Source organism: Archocentrus centrarchus, chromosome 24 (genome assembly GCF_007364275.1).
Source record: "Archocentrus centrarchus isolate MPI-CPG fArcCen1 chromosome 24, fArcCen1, whole genome shotgun sequence".
In the NCBI taxonomy this organism is placed as follows: Eukaryota; Metazoa; Chordata; class Actinopteri; order Cichliformes; family Cichlidae; genus Archocentrus; species Archocentrus centrarchus.
In genome coordinates, this window is record NC_044369.1 from 19,030,168 (window position 1) to 19,051,040 (window position 20,873).

The 20,873-nt window shown below is 40.4% G+C and overlaps 2 protein-coding genes across 3 annotated transcripts; one reads left to right on the forward strand and one right to left on the reverse strand.

Moving 5' to 3' along the window:
• Positions 1-6,935: 6,935 nt before the first annotated feature.
• On the forward strand, positions 6,936-15,263 carry mrps18a (mitochondrial ribosomal protein S18A). The gene is made up of 6 exons (XM_030721447.1): positions 6,936-7,115; positions 10,318-10,349; positions 10,637-10,741; positions 10,832-10,955; positions 14,720-14,792; positions 14,898-15,263. Exons 1-6 carry the CDS (start codon positions 6,968-6,970, stop codon positions 15,040-15,042), a joined length of 627 nt encoding a protein of 208 aa, XP_030577307.1. The 5' UTR covers positions 6,936-6,967; the 3' UTR covers positions 15,043-15,263.
• Positions 15,264-15,392: 129 nt separating this feature from the next.
• On the reverse strand, positions 15,393-20,223 carry rsph9 (radial spoke head component 9). Of its 2 annotated transcripts, none has more exons than XM_030721446.1 (5): positions 19,864-20,223; positions 19,595-19,760; positions 19,150-19,279; positions 17,471-17,596; positions 15,393-15,739 (listed from the first exon to the last, which is right to left on the reverse strand). In XM_030721446.1, the coding sequence occupies exons 1-5, from the start codon at positions 20,088-20,090 to the stop codon at positions 15,579-15,581; spliced, it is 810 nt and encodes a 269-aa protein (XP_030577306.1). In that variant the 5' UTR covers positions 20,091-20,223; the 3' UTR covers positions 15,393-15,578. The 2 variants fall into 2 exon arrangements, with proteins under 2 accessions (XP_030577306.1, XP_030577305.1); XM_030721445.1 differs by having other exon boundaries at positions 19,592-19,760.
• Between the last annotated feature and the right edge of the window lie 650 nt (positions 20,224-20,873).

A 20,873-nucleotide genomic window follows, 5' to 3' on the forward strand; every position in this document is an offset into this window, starting at 1 on the left:
CAAACGGTTTATAGTGAAAGGTTCTAAATTTGTGTTTATTTGTATTATGATCTTAAATATTGTAATTTCATTTTATTTACAGTTTAACCGGCTGTCATTAGGCTGTGTATAGCCAGAGGGCAATAAAAAAACAACTACAACAAAACAACAAGTTTATGTTATTCGTAACATAATGAGTTGGCAGCAGCTAAAACAAAGTGATAAGGGCGGTGAGAGTTTGATTTATGTTTGCAGTGTGGGCACAAACGTGGCTCCAAATGCACATGTTGCCCCATTTCTGATTAATGTGCAAATATGCCACTATTTGTTTGCTTCTGAGGCCATACCAACTTTATAAGAGAAAATAAATATACAATGAAGGGGGAAAACTCCAGCAAACTAAGAAGGAAAATGGAAGTGGCTACAATAGCAATGGTTGTCTCATTAGTTACGTGACAACCTTTTTAGTGAAAACAACTGCAGTCGATTGGAAACCATGTGAGAATGCCGCTGCAGGTGCCATAGCAACACGCACAAGTAGGAGGAAGTTAAAAGCAGCGACAACCATGGTGGGAATCCAATTTGGGCAGTGCAGCACAAATAGACACAGCATGAGATGGTCCTGGATCACATTAAAAGATCCTTCAGAGCTTGAATGAATTACCAGTTTACTTTTCTTGTTCTTGTTCCTACAGGTGTAAAATGCTTCTTTTATTTAAAACAGATGGTGCAACAGGGATTCCAGGGCAGGGATCTGTTTAATTCTGGGCATTAATCTTGATGGAAAACAAGTTTGTTGTTTCTTTATTCTACTAATCTTTCTCTCCTTTCTGTTAACTGACTTCCTTGTTATTAGCCACTGTGGGCCAACCTTTAAAAAGTCAAACACATCAAATCCAGAAGAAACTTGGCTGCGAGAGGAGCGGGACCTGTTCTGAACTAAAACAAAAACTCTGCATCTAAGCAAAGAAGACAAATGCAAAGGGAGAGTCCCAAAATGTGTTTAAACAGTTTAAGAGGAGCCCTAAGGACCTGTGGTAACATCAGCATTGCAAAATGCATTAAAAGCTAAGAAGAGTGCAGCTTATACATAGAAGCATTTGTGCTCAAATGAGAAAGACAGATGCACACTCAATCATGAGATCGCACTTGAGTGTGCATGTGTATTTATGGATTGTTTGACTCTATGTGTGTGTGTGTGCGTGTGTGTGTGTGTGAGAGAGAGAGAAAGAGAGAGACAGGGGGTGTGTGTGGGGGGGATAGAAGCCAGCACTTGCATTTGGCCAAGTGTCAGAAAAACAGGGAAAAGGAGCCTCTTCAAAGAACGTGGAATTTGTTGAAGAAGTTAGTGCTGTTTAGCACGTACACCCGAACAAGTACAGGAAGGGTAGTGTGAATGAGAGGTCTTCTTCAATCTAAAAAAGTAGCGTGGTGGGGGCGGTTGATGCTACTTGGACGGACAGAGATTCACATCACGTGCACGAAACCTTTACCCAGCATCAGAAAGAAACCCATCCAGACCTTGATCTCTGCTCCTTGGTCCATAAAGCCTGTGTTTCTCTTTCCAGTTGTCTGCTTTGCTTGGTTTCTTTTCTCCTCACCTCATTTTACAGCAATGGAGATCTTACCAAACTCATTTCCTCGAAAAGGGCTAATTGTGTTCAGTTGACTTCCTTGGATGCAATAGGCCTTACAAGTTATTCATCCAGGAAAGCCTCTTAGTGACAGCTATGCCTTAATTGCATACCAGACTGAGCCCATCAATTTGGACGCAGCAAATCCAAAATCCACAAATTCCATCTGCATGGGAATGAGGTATTCTGTCAAAATCTTTTGGTTCTCACTGAGAAATACTAGGAAATATACACAGAGTAGTGAGAAACATGAGAAAGCCTTACTAGTCAGATTTATATTAAAGGTGCCACCTCAAATTCTACTGTTCAGATCCCACGGTATTGCTAATATGACCCTCTTTGAGGTCTCCTTTTGTTTAGACTCTTGGGCAGAAGCTATCACCAGTGGCCCACCAGCATTAAAAGCAAAACAAACAGTCCAGTGTGACAGTAAAAAGGGGAATGCACTGGGCTGGGTTGGGTTTATTTTTGAGAGAAGTGACTGTACCCGCTCTTCTTCACTCCGGTTTCATCTCGTCTACTTATTCCATGCTGCGTTTTAGCAGTTTATCCCGGAAAGCAGGGCTGAAAACGCTAACCTTTTCCACACAGCAATAACTTCCCACCATGACATCGAACCAACATTGCTTCAGGGTCCCTCGGCGCTTGCTGTGAAAATGTCAGACAAGCTCCTTTCATGTGAGGGAAATCCTATCTGATTTACTCTCCCCCTTCTTCCTCTGCTTAGGCACATTTGTACAGGGCCATGTTTCATTTGAATATCAAAGCCGGTGAGGAGGTGGTCAGACACTTTAAATGACATTTTTTGGGCTTCTCTTGAGGAATGTGATTGCTTAAGTGCCCTTGACAGAGGGACCTGATCACTGACACAACGCAGCCTTTGTGTCGTCAGTGTGACCGTAATCTCTCTTTATCTGCACTCTGTGCTCAGTGGATGAGATGAGCGCAGAAGTCTATTTGCATCCCAGAGTGCGGTTCTTTTAGGCCTCACAATTCAGATGGCATTTGAGAAATTGTTCACATTTTTGCCCGCGAAACCGTGGCGCCACAGTGGCGCACATGCTTCCGACGTGACTTAATTGTCTTTATCGTGCTTCATTCACCGTTAACCGCCAACCCAGCTATTGAGGAAATGCACAAGAGAGTCCCTGCTGAGTTTTTTTTGTTACGCTTCAGACTTGTGCTTAAAATCAAGTGTTACCTCATCCGAAGTCTGTCAAACATGCTAAATTCATTTGTTTCATCATAAAACATTTACAAGGTTACGTCTTTTATGTCTCTTTGTTTTTTGTGTGTGACTACACCTGCTTTACATTTGCAGAGAAAAAGGAAGTTTTAAAAGTTCATTTTATAACATTCACAAGCCCAGTGTGGGTAGAGTGAAAAGTCTCTGTCTCTACTTTGAAGTGCAATGGCCCCAAATTACACTGGTGAACAAAAAAATGTTTTTCCTTTGCTACTGGGAACTTCACGCCAGCTCTTTATCTATTTTTTTTTACGCTGATTTCAGATGTAAAATCCAATTTAAACTTGCAAGTCAGTGTTTTTGAGATCCCTGTTGCATCACTGATGTTTTTTAAGGCTTTTTAATACCAACACATCTGCATAATGTCTGGAATTTTAACCATTTCCAACCAAAATTGCTTTAATATGTTTATTCTGAAAACGAACCAGACGATCCCAGAGAGGCGTTAAAGCACATTTCTGTCAATTTATCTCAAAAGTGTTTGATGCTCTTGCTTTTGACCTTGTATCGCACATCCGTCTCTCTTTGCAAGAACCAGCAGTAGTCACTCCTCATGCTCGGATGAAATTTTCCCAGATAGCTATTTTCTATCACTTTTACATCTTGATGAAAGCTTTCTCCATTTGGTGGGGAAAAAAAAGTCGAGATGAGAATATAAAAAGTGCATCTTCAGTGACATTCTGGCACTCATTAGCAGATCTGCTTTCAGTATGTTATACCCACAAGCTCAGCATAATTTTCTGCTTTGTGATTGCCAAGAAAATTCTGGAAAACCTGCACGTACGCTTCACATACTGCTGATTCAGCTGGCTTCAGTTTTCTTTGGAACAAAAACACCTTCCTTAATTTTGGTTTCACTTTTTTCGAAACCAGACTTATTTCTTAAAACTCCCAGGATTTTTAGAACTACTAGATTTCCCATAGGAGGTGGTCATTCTGACCACCTATGGGAGTTCTAGTGTTAAATTCTGAAAGGCATCACCTTTGCTGTCCCAGTCATCCTAGTTGTCCAATACTTGGAACATAATAACTAAAAAAAAAAACAGGACGTGCTTGATGAAAGTGGTTTTCAGATTTGGAGACAGCAAATGAAATTTGTTAAAGCACAGGTGAAAGAATCGCAGATTCTTTTTATCCATTGATCAGTGTTATCATTTGAAATCGCAAAGCCTCACAAGTGAAATGGTTTAAACATTGGACAATACTTATTTTACAACTACAGCAGAAACAGCCGCGAGGCTTAAGAAACTGCAGTTTCTTCAACTGTTTCTTCTTTCAGTTGAACTGCTCACTTGATGAGTCACACTCTAAGAGTGCAGTAAACAAAAGTCTTCCAAGCTTTTAATCATTTTAGTAAAATAGAGGGGAGAATGTTAAAAGTTTGAGATCCCAGCTTGTCATATTGTATGCCATTTCAGAAATGGTTTCAATGAACTTTGAAGGCTATAACAAAGACTTCTTCATTTAATATATTAAATATATATACTATTCTGTCTTTTGTCTGCAGTGTCTAATCTTTCTCAAATACTAGAGTCCAAAAACTTGAGGTAACCTAGAGTTTCCACTCAAATGCTGTCATCCAAAAAACACACTTCCAAAGATGAATTTTTTTTTATCTTTACAAATATGCATTGGCTATATCCTGTTTAATTCACATCCTGTTTAATTTCAGAATGACCCAAATGTAGGACATACCATCATACAGGCAGGCTGCATTAATAAATAAGGATTTTAAATGTCTTGTACAAAATAGGAACAGTGGAATGAGGCTGGAGTGGGCAACAAGAACAAAACAAAACACAAACAAAGGAAGGAAGTAAGAAAACTGATACATAAGAAGAGTGATCTTTCAAAAATAAATAATAGAAAAACTCAAAACCAAGACAGTGCCCCTAAGGGAGGACTCTAAGATGTCCCAAATAAAGAGTCAGAAGTCTTGAGGGATAATATGAAGGATGGCCAGAAGGTTGTGCGGACTGGCAATGAAGGCTGAAGCCTTCCAGGGTCCTGGTAAGTATTGAGCAGTGACAGTGTAGACCCTTCAGGACCCAGGCATGTGGAGGGTGGTGAGGACAGAACCCCTCTAGAGGCTGGATAGGAGGCAAAAACCTTCTTGTGGCAAAGACCTCCAAGGGTAAAGCAAGCAGTTGGAAGGGAAGTTGTCAGTAGGGAGCAAACTGGAGGTCAGGACAGAATTCAAGACAAGTGGAAGGCTGGAAACCAGCCACTCGATGATGCCTCACAATCAGAGCAGACCTACTCCTCAGGCTCTGAACATGGCAAGAGGTTTATGGTGACAGGCAAATTTAGAAGTCTAGGGACTGGAAAACTGATTCAGACACAGGATGCAGGTCAGCAGGGATGGACAACTCTGGGGAAGATTTGTTGGGAGGTCAGCCAAGCATGAGGCACGGAAACCATAGGCCAATTCAGAATAGCTGTGGTATCAGCCAGGAACTAGTGAGACGTTAGTCGTCTCTGACTAAGGTACATCAGAGATTATAGTCTCAGCTCAAGGGCTAATGAGACATTGGCTGACCTAAGAACAATTTTACTTTTAGGCCAAATTAGTCAGGAGAGGCAATGACAAATTTTGTGGGAATAGTGGCTTGGCTTAGTTTCCAACTCAGATTTAGGCTTGATTGACTCAAGAATAGTTTGGTGCTGGTTAACCCAAAAACAAGAGTTACTGACCTACGCAGGAAGAGGTTTTGTAAGACTGTGGCTGAGCATGACAGGGGCCGATGTTTGGGTTGTTCAACCACAGGAAGGGCCTTATATACAAAAATAAGTCATACATACAAACGTGCCTGTGTTGGAATTCTACTGGTCAACACTCCTCAGTGGATCGTTAATACCAAAAGTGTCTCATTACCCACTCCAGTTCCTGTAATTTGTCATTTGTTGGGTTATTGTGGCCTCTCTAAGAAGAGAAACTGAAAAATTAATTTAAAAAAACAACATATTAGTAGAGAAAATGTGGCATGTGCTTTTAAGCTCAAGACCAGCTGATTTTACCATGTAACAGTTATCACTAGCTTAGGCTGAAAACTGAAACCTGCCCTGAGGATTTGTTTTTATTTAACGTATCAAAGGAAAGAGCTCTTTTAGCAGATCTCATGATGCATTAAGGGGTTCTTCAAGGTCTCTTCTGAAAACAGATAAAGCCAAGAGATAAAGCTTAAAAACCAGCAAAAAAAGCATGAAAAATGGACAATGGCATAGTGTTCAAATGGTAACGCTATCAAACATCAGCCACTTTATCTTCCTCTTTATCCGTGCCTGAACAGTCTACCTGCATCTTCTGCTTTCTGCTCCAAAAGTTCAGCATGTTCTGTAAAGTGCATGTGTTGGTGTCTCTCATACTTTCATCTGATGAGCACGGTATGGATAGAGGTGACCTATCTCTAAAAATCTTTAAAAAACAAACATCACAAGGATAAAAGCGTCGAGAGGATCCAAAAACACACGCTGTGGTTTAGATAGGCGTTATTTTTCCTCGCTCTGGGACATTAACTTTAAATCTTCCTCGAAGGCAAATGAATTGTACTATTGTGCTCAGTTTCTCTCAGGGTTAAAAAAATATCTCTGAAGCTCTCTGCTCCGTCTCCCTGAAGTTCTCTTGTGTCTAAGATAAGTTTCATACTTATCAACATGGCATGTCTTTATTGATTTTTCTCTTGTGTTTAATTTTGTCTGATCTTCTGTCGCAGTGTTGTTTGTGGGGTTAATCTATTTGTTAGATTTCAATCTCGGATTGCATTTTGTTATCCTTTTGAGGCAAGAGGCCTACTTCTGATAAAGGTTTATAAATCTATTAATTAATCTCTTTGGACTTTAAAATTAATTTCTATTTGGATATACAGCTTTTTAAAAGTCAGTTATTAAAATAAACAAAGGTCATACATGGACATGGGAACAAAAATTTACATTGATGTTTTATTTGTGTAAACTGTGGTATTTTGCTCTTCTTTTGTTTTGTTTTGTTTTGTTTTTTGTTTTTTTCCCCTCTTGGATGTAATAGACTGTTTTTGCCACCGGTGTCGCTGTTTTATTCTCGCGAGATTACCAGACAGGAAGAGACGAAGGAGAAGGTCAGGGATTAAACATGGCAGCCCGCAGTGTGTGGAAATCTCTCTGGACCTCATTTGCGGGCTTAAAACTAGAACCCAGAGGCACCAACTTTTGTTCTTTACAGAGGATAAATGTTCCTCAGTGGTCTGCTTTAACCATCCAGAACAGGGGTATTCGTCAAGGTGAGACTTGTGTGTAAACGTTACAGCTGTAACCGGTCAGTAGGGTAATCATCCATAAGCATGTTTATGTGAAGATGCCGCTTGCTTTTCATTTAATGTCCTATCACGGAGTTATGCTTCCACTCAAAGTAAAAAAAATTAAATGAGTGAGATCTGAACCGTTAAATGATGAACACATCTGGATGAGACGTCAGTCTGCGGCGTTTGCAGGTCTTGAGAGTTCTTTCCTCTTTTTCCACCTTATTCCATATATACTGCAAACACTTCTGAAACTTTAAGGCATTTCCTTTTTTCCAGCTTTCTAAGAGACTTACATCCATCCATCCATTCTCTTCCACTTATCCAGTGCAGGGTCGCATCCTGTCACAGAACTCTGAAAGCTGTCCAGAAATAGTTTCATAATACAGCAAGTGTAGAAAAAGAAATTTCAGTGTCTTTTTACAAAATGTTGCATACACTGCTGTTCAATTTAATCTTAAAAATTCAGCACGTGGCTAAATATCAGTTGTTTTTAAATGAATGAACTTCTGTAGTTTTGGGTGGTAAAGAAAACTATTGATACCTACACTGTTCAAAATAAAAAAAATCAAAGGAACACTTTTTAATAAGTGTATATATCTAGCCAGTTAAACCTCTGGTCAGTTAAGTAGCAGAGAGAGCTGTTAGCTGTTCAGCTGCTTTGGTGAATTTAACAGGTACACTAGAGAGGCAACAATGAGAAACCTCAAAACAGCAATGGTTTTACAGGTGGAGGCCACTGACATTTTTTCATCATCTTTTCTGTTTTTTCCCCCCCCCCACTATTTTTGCATCTGGCTAGGGTCAGTGTCACTATTGGTAGCATGAGGCGATACCTGGACCCTACAGAGGTTGCACAGGTAGTCCAACTCCTCCAGGATGGCACATCAATATGTGTAATTCCCAGAAGGTTTGCTGTGTCTCTCAGCACAGTCTCAAAAGCATGGAAGAGATTCCAGGAGACAGGCAGTTACTCTAGGAGAGCTGGACAGGGCTGTAGAAGGTCCTTAACCCAGTATTGGCTCCTTTGTGCAAGGAGGAACAGAATGAGTACTCCCAGAGCCCAACAGAATTACCTCCAGCAGCCACTGGAGTGGCTGTCTCTGACCAAATGATCAGAAATAGATTTCATGGGTGCCAGGGTGGCTCAGGGCGTGAGCAGGCGACCATGTATCCCGCGTGGTGGAGCGGTCAACACAGATTCGAGTCCTGTCCTGTTCCTATTTACCGCGTGCCTTCCCCATCTCTCCTCCTGCTTTCCTGTCTCTCCACTGCAAGAACTGTCCAATAAAGCCGTAAAAAGAAACAGACATCATGAGGGTGGCCTTAGGACTCGACATCCTCTAGTGGGCCCTGTGCTCATTGCCCGGCACCGTAGAGCCTGATGGGCATTTGCCATAGAACACCAAATTTGGCAGGTCCACTACTGAAAACCTTATTTTATAACTAGTAAAGTTAAGATCTTAATATTGCATTTATTATCTACAAAGTTGTAATCATCAGTTCCCACATTAGGATTAGAAAATGTAGGCATTAAAGGAGAATCCTGTAACATTCCTTTGACCACATTTGTTAAAGCTGCAGGAATAGCTTTAACAATTAAAACTGTTTGAAAGAGTAATTCTTTTAATAGTTCTGGAGTAAATTGTTGCACCGGTAATTAGGGCTGCAACTAACGACTATTTTGCTAGTCGATTAGTCATCAACTATTGAAACGATTAGTCGACTGATCGGATTATGAATCACATAATTATGAAATGGCACTTATCTAGCTATCAGCTTTTACATTTAGCATAAGGTTATTTAAAATGTGGTAGTAAACACATACTTCATTCAAAACTTTTAATCAGGTTTGCTGCTGATATAACTTTAACAGTCCATTTTTCCAAGCATTAAAAAAAAAAAAAAAAAAAAATATATATATATATATATATGTGTATATATATATATATATATATGTGTATATATATATATATATATATATGTATATATATATATATATATATATGTATATATATATATATTAGTACTTTTTCGTTCCTGTAAAACAAAGTTCGCACAGTTTCACCAGTATCCCCTATTACTAAACGTGCCGCTGAATGCTATCCGGTCTGACGTCATTTCCGGGTCCAAATGCTCCTATACCAGCAATGGTATAACCAATGAATGTTCACTATTAAAGATGATTGTAAGATACCTTATCAACTGCAGCTATTTCCGCTTCTCTTTCTCCTCAGTAAAATCACAGCTGAGTGTGTTTTTTCCGAGTTAAAACAACCAGGGACACAGCATTGCGGCAAATTGATCATGTGACAGTTTGGACACGAAATGGAATTCTATGTCATCACTTAACAACCGGATTGCGCATGTGTGAAGCTCGCCAGAGATAGACGGACAGGAAGATGTCTCACTACGTTAAAAAAAAAAAAATCACCAGTAATAATAAACAACTATTATCGACAATTAAATTCGTCATCAACTATTTTTATTGTCGATTATTGTCGACAATGTCGACTAATCGTTGCAGCCCTACCGGTAATAATGTTAACTAAAATTAAGGAACATTGGTACATCTACAAGTGCAGGGTTTTAGGGCTTTTCTTCAACATAAGAGTTATATAAAGGCCTGAATCCAGTATTCTTATTGTAAATGACAAATGTGAAAAACCACATTGTCATTAAATGTGATTTTCCACCATGCAGCAGTTAGCACTGTCACCTCAAAGCAGAGAACGTCCTGGGTTTGAATCCTCCAGCCGGTTGGGCCTTTCTTTGTGGAGTTTCCATGTTCTCCCTGTAATAAGACGTACATTTTAGGTTAATTGTGAATTCTGAATTGCCTGTGATGTGAATGTAAATGGTTGTCTGCCTTTCTATGTTAACCCTGCGACAGACTGTCCAGGGTGTATCCCACCTCTTGCCCTACGACAGCTAGAATAGGCTCCAGCCTCACCACATCCCTGAATTGGATAAGCAGAAGAAGGTGGATGATCAGATGGATGGATGTGTGGGGAAAAAATGGATCAATATAAGAAAGTGGCCATTTTCCTTAAGTCATTTTCACTGGCTACTCTAGGATAAAATAACATTAAAACAAGTGTGTGATGTACCAGAGTGAATTAAATTCAACTGCAAAATTAAAATTTATGATAAAGCCTAATATTTCATAATGTTTGTGTTGCAGTGGTGGAGAAGCAAGACGGTAGAACATCAATTGTAAGTAAAACTCAGCTGTCACCTGAAGCATTCAGAATTTCTTTGATAAAAAAAAAGTTATACAATTATTTAACAATGTAATTGTTTTGGATAATTACGTGAAACCTTTTGATGTATTTATTAAAGACCGATATAAATGCACACTGGCCTCTGTAACAGCAGTGACATGCCATGTTGGGGTAGAGGGGTGTTATTCTGCACCTGTAAATAAACAATACAAAAATATTATAAATATGCTTTCACCTTGGTAACGTAACTGTCATGGCTTATTTTTGTTTTCTTGCTAGATTGAGGGACAGATTTTGGATCTTCCAAAAGGACCACAGCCTCCAAATCCCACAGCCAAGTGTCCAATCTACAGATGGAATCTGCAGAACAAATATAACTACACAGTAAATACTTTCACTGTTCTCTACTGATCAAATTATTAGTATTATTTAACATGTATTTGCCTATTTATTTATTGTATTTTTTCTTCCCAGGATGTTCTGTTGCTCAGTCAGTTCATCAGGTCAGATGGAGGGATGTTGCCCAGGAGAATCACCGGTCTCTGTCCAGAGGAGCATCGCAAGATTGCCATCTGTGTGCAGATGGCTCACAGAGCAGGTAGGCTCAATGTATAATTGACACAAGTGGTCAATGGAAGTCCTGCTGTAGTGTGTTAGGTTTTTAAGTTACCCATCGATCACACCTTCACAGCTCTAGACGTGTCGCATATCACGAGGCCTCCTTGTGTTTCTGTCCAACTGTAAGTGGGTTTTCATGCTTTAGTGTACTTGGGAATATAAATGTGAGGTAAATACAAAGTTTAATAGCCTCTTTGTCTGAGTCCATTTCTAATTAGCTCAGGCTCAGTTGCAGAACTTCTGATTGCAGCAGCAAACTGTGTTCACTGTAGGGCTGCAACGATTCGTCGACATACTCGATGACTTAGACTACAAAAATTAGTCGCTGTGGAATTTTAATGTCGATGTGTCATATTGTAAAAACCACATACGTGATTTTGTAACTGCAATACACTACAGGAAGATATGGGGTCAGTATTGCCTCCATTGTCTGCCAGTAACAACAACACTAATGAAGAAGAAAGTAACGTGAACAACATAGTGATGTGAAAGAAAGTGGAGACAGACTGTTAAAGGTGTGGGAGCATTTAACAGAAAACAAATATAAAGCTGAATGCAGACTGGGAACAGCAGAGCTTTCCTTCCACGGCAGCATCACTGCAGTGCTGCGCGTTTAAAACGCCGGCACCCTGGAGCTGTGACGTCAGCTCTGGATGGGTACGTTAGTGCATCATTGATACCTGTTAATGTTTGTACAGTAATGTTTCTGTTTACCTGTCGGAAACAAGCTCTCATGGATGGTGTTTGCTAAGCGGCACCATTTCAGTTATGCTAGCTAACGAGTGAAGGAGAATAGGCGCAGCTACGTTGGCACCTTTTTTTTTTTTTTTCTCGCATTAATATTAGCGTTCATTCTGAACCGTAAACCTCTTAATGAACTGAATCGTATGTCAGCTTTTCAGTTGTTTTGGACGGGAAAATATATTTGATTTAATCTGAAGCCTTATTTAATAAAGGCATTCTATTCTATTTGAACTTTTAGATAGAGGCCGTTTTTATTATTTGCACGTTATATTTTTATTCAAAAATAAAAATTGCATTTACTTTAATATGCATTGTTTATTTGATATTTATTGTGATGGTCATATTAATGTTAAAAATAAATTTTTATGGGTCATTATTTTAATTGTGAGAAGAGACAACAAGGTGATATTGGCAGGTGAGCAGGCTTGAACAGGGTGAGGTAAGACTGAAATAATCACTGACTAATCAACTAATCGAAAAAATAATTGACAGATTAGTCAACTACCAAAATAATATTTAGTTGCAGCCCTAGATCACTGACCATTATTTTTAAACTTTTTCCTGAGCCCATCAGGGTATTTCTACTGCACTGAACTGACATGAGAGGTCAGAAGATCACAGCATTGTTAGTTCTTGGCCTTTTGTCTTGTATAGAGAGATTTCACCTGACTACAGAATCACAAACCACTCTAAATCTTCTAAAGATCTATCTTGTTTTGTTTTTTATACCCAATCATAATGCTGACATGCTGCTAATGAATGAGTTCCTAAGGAGTGAAATGTCCCACCTTTTGGACCCTTCCAACAATTTTCCTGTTTCAACCATAGACGGTATAAAACATTGATGGAGCCACTGTGGTGCCACCCATTAGTTTTGGATGCCATTTAGTTTCTGAGCCATCACTTAGCTTATATGGATGAAACAGCAGGGTGGTCAGTTAATGCTAGCAAGCTTGATGAAGAAGCCGCGTTCATTATTGTATGGACACAGATATCTGCTAATTAGTGCTCAGTAACAGACTAAAAAATACTCACCAAAACTGAAACACAGACTTCTTGGAAGGGCTTTACCGAAGGGCAAGCCATAATACATGTCAGATAATTACATTGAAACTAGCGATGTACATGACTAGATGACTAATTGTCGCTACTGTCACTAGTCGGTACCAGATGTACTATTCGGTTAGCCTCATTGTTAAGATTTTAATTGATGCCCGGTGCCGTAAATGTTACGCAGATGTCTGCCACCAGATGGAGCTGCAGCTCTGACATCATTATAGAAAAATGCCATAACTCTGTTAATCCTGGCCTGATATTTTTATTAGGTCTAATATTATTAGTAATTTTTGAAGTTTTACAGCGTACCCTGAAGCGCACCTCCCAAGAAACACCGTCATTTCCTTGCGTGCATTTCCGACTACTTTTCACAAGTTTGAACAAAGAAGCGAAAAAAATTAGAGGGACAAATGTGTTTACACCTTTTTAAATTAAAAAAATAAATAAATAAATAAACTGACCACAGCAAAGAGTAGGACCCAGCATGTAAAACACCGGGACATGACCAAAAGGTAATTAACACACGCAATGCACCTGCACAGGCATAAACGCCGGCAACAACACTGAACACTTAAGTCGGTTACGTCGTAGCTCTGCAAAGACCCAGCGCTGAAGTCTGAATCAGATGTAAGCTGGAGGAGGTGGCTGGGGGAGAGGGAGGTCTGGGCTTCACTGATCAGGCTGCAGCCCCGCGACCCGGCCCCAGATTAGTGGAAGAAGATAGATGGACGTTTGTATTGTTTTATCATTTTAAATTTAAACTTTTATGGGCATGCGTGTCATGAATTGTAGAACAACATGCATCGTTCATAATGTGTAGCACAATTAGTTGACTAAGAAATTAGTCGCCAGGAACATCCCTAATTAAAACACAGCAGAGAGATCCAGTTCGGTGACTGCAGTTGTTGGAGGTGAGGCCTAGCAGACGCTGAACGGCGAACACAGAAATCTCTGGCGTCACTTACAGGAACTGCAGTTTTTGGCATTTTTTTCAGCTCTTGAGGTTTCCCCATGGTTTCAACATTTAATAGATTTTCTTTGTACCATTTTCAATTAAGCGTAGGTCGTTTTTAAATCATTACCTCGCCCACCGATAGGTGGAGGGAGGTTATGTTTTCACCCCTGTTTGTTTGTCTTTTAACAATATAACTCAAAGTTTTGAACCAGAAATGATGAAACTTTGTGGAAACATTCATCGGGGGCCCAAGAACATATGACTTCATTTTCAGGGTCACAGGTCATCAAAAAAAATGTAAAATGTCATCATTGGTGAAATTTTAAAATTCATATCTGTGACTTTTTTTTTTTGGAAGATGCTATTACAGTTCATAAACTGAATAAAATAACAGCAGATAGTCTGGATATATCTGTTCATGTGAATCTCATTTTTGAAAATAGAAATATAAAATTATATTTTACAGTTTTTGAAAGCCAATAAAACTAATTTCTAGCCTTTATCTAGTAATTTACGATGGAGTACGACAACATTATTACAGTGTCGTATCGGCACAGAAAATTTGGAGTCGGAGAGGAATGCGCTCTGAGTGCCCTTCTAGTTGTGTTCTGTCTCTTCATTTTACACATCCCAGCTTTTTGTGAAAGGTTTATGGATATTAAAGTTTTGAATTTAACACTGCCTTAAGGAAAAGCATTGTACAATCTTGGCCAAGACACGATAGTATGGCTGTAAATTTGTTCTTGCGTCTCCCTCAAGCCTTTTATTCATTACAGAACCCATTAAGCTGGATTTGTCTGCTTGGCATATTTATAATCTGCTAAACACTGTCAGCTGTATGATTACATCACTGTAAAAATTCAAACTGAGCAGTAACTTGCTGACCGTAATGGCAGTAAGGAGTACATTTTGTCTTTTATAACTTTTGATTACAGGCACTGTAATGCATTTAAATTAATAACTTTTATCTATTATTTCATGTGTTCAAGGGTTGCTTCCGGACCACAGGCCCAAACTTCCTGAGGGCCATGTCCCAAAGAGGCCCAAGCCCAAACTTAACAGGTGATGTCTGGGGGGGGGGTTTTTGTTTCGTTTTTTTCTCAGCATCTAGTATCCCATGCAGTTGGAACTATTAATAATTCCCTTGCATCTCTGTTTGTTGTACAGATACCTGACTCGCTGGTCCATTGACTCTGTGAAACCCATCTATAAAACTGGATTGAAGTGGTGTAAGAAGCGCATGTCTGTTGGTCACCCAATACTACAGAACAACGTGCGTTATGGTGTTAAGCCCCTGTACATAAAACACTGAAGGACCGAAAGCCTGACATATCAGTACAACAGGAGAGTGGGTGGGCCCGTTTGTTCAAGGATGCAACTGTCACATCCCTGACTGTTAACCTTGACTGTTATACAGTTCTGGGGGAAAAAATCCTAAAAGCTTCATCCATCTGTGTTTGTTCTAACTTTTGTTTATTAAGCTGCGTCACTCTTTTAATGAATCATGCTCAGCCCCACCCAACACCATCTATTCTGACTGTTGCCTCTCAAGGAAACTTGAAAGGAACCTGCTGCCAACTTCATGTGAGCAACAACCTGGTCAGTGTTACAGTGTCAAAGTAGGTGGTATGTTGACTGTGTATATTCAATGCAACACAGATGTGCAAATAAAATGTCTGTTTATTCTGCCTCTCAACACGTGTTTACTGTGTAGGTGCAGCTTTTGTGAATGGGAACTAAATAGACACAAAACTGACTGTACCACTCTAGTCTGTTTTACACGACATAACAAAATCTTAACACATCTTGGTTTTGTGAACTGAGTCTTTGTGTAGCTTCGAACAAGTTTTATATCATGAAGGGAAGGTCCAAATTCTTGGTCCCATGACCTATGTAGATGTATCCATGCTGCGGTGTCATTGGCACGTGATAGAAGGTCAGGCCGAGCCACAGCAGGCTGCGAAGCACGCACACTTTGCCTGCAAACTCAAACTGAAGACTCCAGGATCCTAAACACAAACACAGAAGACTTGTAAACAGTTAATATTAAAAGCAGAAAGCTGCCAAATTCTGTTCTCCAACTGAACCGTTGAGCTGAACTGAAATGAAGGCTACGGTAATCTTGGGAAATCTTTCGCTGTTCAGCCAATAAGTCACCCTTTTGTCCTTTTGATGTCTACAGTCTAACCCATTTGCTAAGTATGTTCAGGGTGTGACCACAAACTCCCAAAAACCTACGGAATTGAAAACAAGGACTTAATTGGACTGGCTACTATTAAAACATTTGATTACATAAAAGAGTTTCAAGTCAAATGCAAGGGAGGGGAAAAAACGATTTACAACTCTCCTGGTTTGGCATTAATCTCAAAGTATGATGCAACTACAAGTAAAAACACATTAACAGCATGTAATGTGCGTAGCAGGAGGAGAAACAAACGTAAATCAGGAGCTGGAAGTGGTTAACAGAATTGTTGGGGGAAGAAGGGGGGGGGGGGGGGGGGGGGGGGGTCTCAGAGGAAAGCACCTGTCTTTTGGTGGAGATACATGATCCTGTTTCTCCCCCAGTGTCCAGTTAAGATAAGTTAACTCTTTATCCTGTGAGGCATGCGCATGCAATCTGTTGCAGTGAGTGTGGCACTGAAACAGCTGTGTGCCGTCTGCTTTAGACGTGATGCAGCTGACATCCGCATCAATGCAAAGAACACACACAAACCTGTACACATGTGGAAGCTGTCTGGAGTCAGACATCTGCTGCATGTTTGGTTATGGGTGCAAAACGTTTTTCTTTCTCTCTCACACACAGTTTTTACATCCAGACGCTCGCTCTTTACATTCACTCTGGTCTGGAGCATATCCAGCGGCTAACCTCACAGACATGACTCTGCATGTCTAAATTCGAATTTTTCCTTACGCAGTTGATGTTTTCCTGCTGGGTGTGAGTTTTTCCAATAATGTGCAACCAGGATTATCATGTCATGCTTTCTGCTACGTTGCCACATAATGATAAATGGTAGTAGTCTGTTGCTGATATTATGGCTTGAATTTGACTCCCATCCAGATATGAGAAAATTCCATTAATCATGCAACATCAGTTTGGGGTTTTTTTGGTCCTCGTTTACTGGTTTCTGCCCTGGTTTTTATTTCACTCATTCCTCTTAGGAATTGCTGATGGTAGAAGGCCAAATGACATTAGTGTGCACTAAATCCTGTACTAAAAGCCCAGATATTCCAAATCCAACAAAAATCGTCTGGTTGTCAGACCAAAGCATATGTGCAATGTGCAAGCAAATTCACAGGGAAATTCTTCCAAACATATTGCCAGAAATCCTTCTTATCTGGCTGGTACATTAATGTCAAATGGTTTAGAGGTTTTTGTTTATCAGTAGCCTCACTTAACCCACCGTTTTACTGGTAAAATTATGCCATTTGTTTCCACTTGGAAGAAAACCCTTATGGTTTTCAGTCAGCTGAATCACCACAAGCATGTTGTGTGAAAATCACCCCTCATTTCACTGTAATGTAGCATGGCAACTGGGCCACAATACATGGGAATAAGCTAGTGTACTGCTGTGTGTTAATGTCAAACCAACCTTTGCTTGTTAGAGATCAGACATAAAATAAGAACAATCAGCAGAAGATGAAATCTTTGTTAAAAGTGTCCTAAGACTTGCCCTTTAGAGTTGTATGTAAAGAAAGTACAGGGGACACAGTGTAGGACAGACCGAGCTCTGTAGCTTCACCTTTAGGAATGTCATCATCAAGTGTATCCAGGTAGTCCATGTCCAAGACAGATTTCTTCTTCATGTTCTTTGGTTGTCTGAAGTGGAGAAAATTATCAAGCTTCCTTGCTTCTGCCTCAGAAAGACCTGAAGAAAAGTCAACAATTGATAGCCCATGTTTCACAAAAGATACTTCCTAAAAAATACTATACATATATTTATATATACAATGCTGTATCATTTTGTCCACTCCATATAAAAACCATGTTTTATGACAGGGTGTAACCTAGATTTGTTGCTGACATAATGAGACTGACATAATGTTTCCCCGTCATGTCAGTTTCTGTTTTTCCAAAGATAACATGAAAATACACTTATTTTATTTGGCAAAAAGTCCTCATCTGTACACATGCACCTTCCATCCAGTTTATCCGGGTCCAGGTCGCAGCAGCCTAAGCAGAGAAACCCAGACGTCCCTCTCCCCAGCCACCTCCTCCAGTTTATCTGGGGGTACACTGAGGCACTGGGCCAGCCTTGAGATATAATCTTTCCAGCATGTCCTGGCTCTACCCTGGGGCCTCCTTTCAGTAGGATATGCCTGGAACACACCACCCAAGAATCGCTCAGGAGACATCCTAGTCAGACACCCGAACCACAGGGCGGTCACGTGAGGGAGCGGCTGTCCCTCGTTGTGGGGTAGTATGGGTGGGTTGGGAGCAGCTTGTCTCAAACTCAGGCCAGTTTGTCTTGTCACATTTTTTGTGTGTCTGCTTGTCTGTAGTTGACTGGTCTTGGGGCTTGGTGTGGACACCCTATACTCCCATCCAGTGTAGTGGGTGCTGGCCTTGGATGGGGCAGTGTTCTGGGGTGCCTGAGGCCTCACTTTCAGCTCATGCTGGGATGGCCTACCTCTGGCGGGGTCAGCTGCCTATTGTCTCTGGTTCTCTGGGACTCTTGCTCTTTGGCTGCAGGGCTGCTGGGACCTCCCTCCTCCTTCACAGTTATCATCGGGATATGTGGTCTGAGGTCTACATTGCTCTTGGGGGCTGCGGACGACCTGGGTTTCCTGAGTCTATCTCTGGCTCCAGGGGTCATTGTTCCGGCTTTTCACTCTCATTATCAAGTACATTTAATGACAAACACACACAAACGAGCAACAGCACAAGAGCGCGTACTTGTTGTTGGTTCTTGTGTTCTTCTCTTTCAGGTGCTGTTTGTTGTTTTTTCTTTTGTGTGTGTTTTGTTACAGAGGCAGCAGTTGGTGAATACCCCCCCCCCCCCTCTTTGTTTCAATCATTTCTATAACTTCTGCTCCTTCCCACCTGTTGGCTCTGGTGTTGTTGGGCCATGCCATTTAAACATGTAGTGTAAAGAATGGAAAAGAAAAGCAAGAGACTAACAAGAGGAGCCTACAATAGATCTCCTCTTGGCACAGCAAAGATGTTTGACACAACAGAGCATGCAAACAATAATTTTGCTTGTTTAAACTGTTGGACAAGACAGGTTTATAAAAAATTTAAAAAAAAGAAGAAGAAAAAAAGATAATTCTGATTTCTAGAAAATTATTTTGATCATGTATTACAAACTCTTGGGGGTCCCCAGAATGGACTGTGACCTCAGGCCTTCACACGCAGCAGCAACACTCAACAAGAAAATCCAGGTACATAGAGCATGTGACATATAAATATATACAGATTTACCACCAAAGCTGCGGTTGAGCTGGAAAAGCCCACGTGGACTCATGACAAAGGCGCCACGAGGCACCACAGACACTTCTTCGTCGATCTGATGAACAGCCACTACCAGCCTCTTTTCCTCAGTTACTGCTTTCTGTAACCAAGAACAGACTATCAGTGTAACCATAACAGCTATAAAAAAAAAAAAAATGAGTGAATGCCTCTCCTCTGCAGTTTTATCTTCTTTGTATGTTTGGTCTCACGTCCATCCTTTGGGTTTTAGTCATAGTTCTGTTGCATAACGCTATGTTGAATACATTCCTTTGATCACAGTCAATAGATGGACTCATACAATTTAACATTTCTCTATCTCTGATGCAGCATCACTAAACACTGCAGGAGGTAGAAAACACTTCAGCCTGTAATTCAACTCTCCTTCTAACTGAACAGCACTAATCACACTTACAACCTCCTCCTCCTTTGCAGCCTCATTTCCCTTTCCTTGCATGTGGATCTCTTGATGTTCATACATAAATGTGGGATCTCCCACGAAACGACCCTTTGCAACCTTGGACACTTCCTCTATCATAGAGTCTGTGGCAGGGGGAAGCAGGAACCAGTCCATGCAGTTGAAGCTGGAGATGACACCACAAGACAACAGCCAACAGGTATTTCACACAATGTTAGACAAATATTTACTGGCTAAAATATAATAGACACTCGAGGCAGCTCTCTTACCTATACAGATTCATTTTGTCTTTCATCTCATGTTCTCCTCTCCCCTGAGCAATAAAATAATCCCTCTTAATTCCTAATATTTTTCCCCAAAATAAGATTCGGTGGAATTTGTTCTTCTTCTTCAGGAGCACTAAGGAAGTCTGCAGGGCGGCTCTTTGCTCAAGGTTTAAAATGTGTCCACTTCCTGCAACGAGCTCCAAAGAATAGTACAACGAATTTGAGTCCATTGTGTAACCGGTACACACCTGTTACAGAGTAGTTTTCAGTTAATTTAATGTATTTTTAACTACTTCTTAGCTAAACTAACACATAACCAAAAGAAGCCCTCCTGGCCCAAACGTTACGTCTGTGGTTGCCAATGAAAACAAACACGGTTGCCATGCCCCCCCCCCCCCCCCCCCCCCCTCATTTATTTACCCGTTTTTTTTTTTTTCTTTTTTTTTTTTTGGGTTCAAGTGTGTCGCACCAATAGACATTACACTTGAAACCAGACACGAAAACTGTCAACATTTCATGTCGGGAATGTTTGCTTATGACGTCTCTATAACCAGACCACGAGTGACTGACGTCATCCACTCAAGTGTGTGCGTGCCAGCAGCGGGTCGGAGAAGGAAGGAGGGAGCGCGAAAATGTATGAATGTCAGCTTTCTTTGATTGGCAACCTTTCTCAACTTCTGAGAAAGGTCTCAACACACAAAAACATTTGGGAAGAAGAGGTTTCATGTACAAGGAGCAGGTGTGTCTTACACGGAAGCCATTTCTACAGGTGTTACTAATTACATTCATTAAACCTTTGCACCTAGACAGAAAAAAAAAAAATCCTTACTAATGTTATTAGTAGTACCTTTTGATCTACTATTTCATGTCAAAATGACTGCTCCCGTGAAGGTCTGTTCATGTTACAGTGTTATAAAAAGTATTTTAATAGGATTTTTATGTTGCAATTTGAGCACATTTTGTGCGAGAAAAGTCAAAGAGAGAACCCCCAGAGCTGAAAAATGAAGCCAACA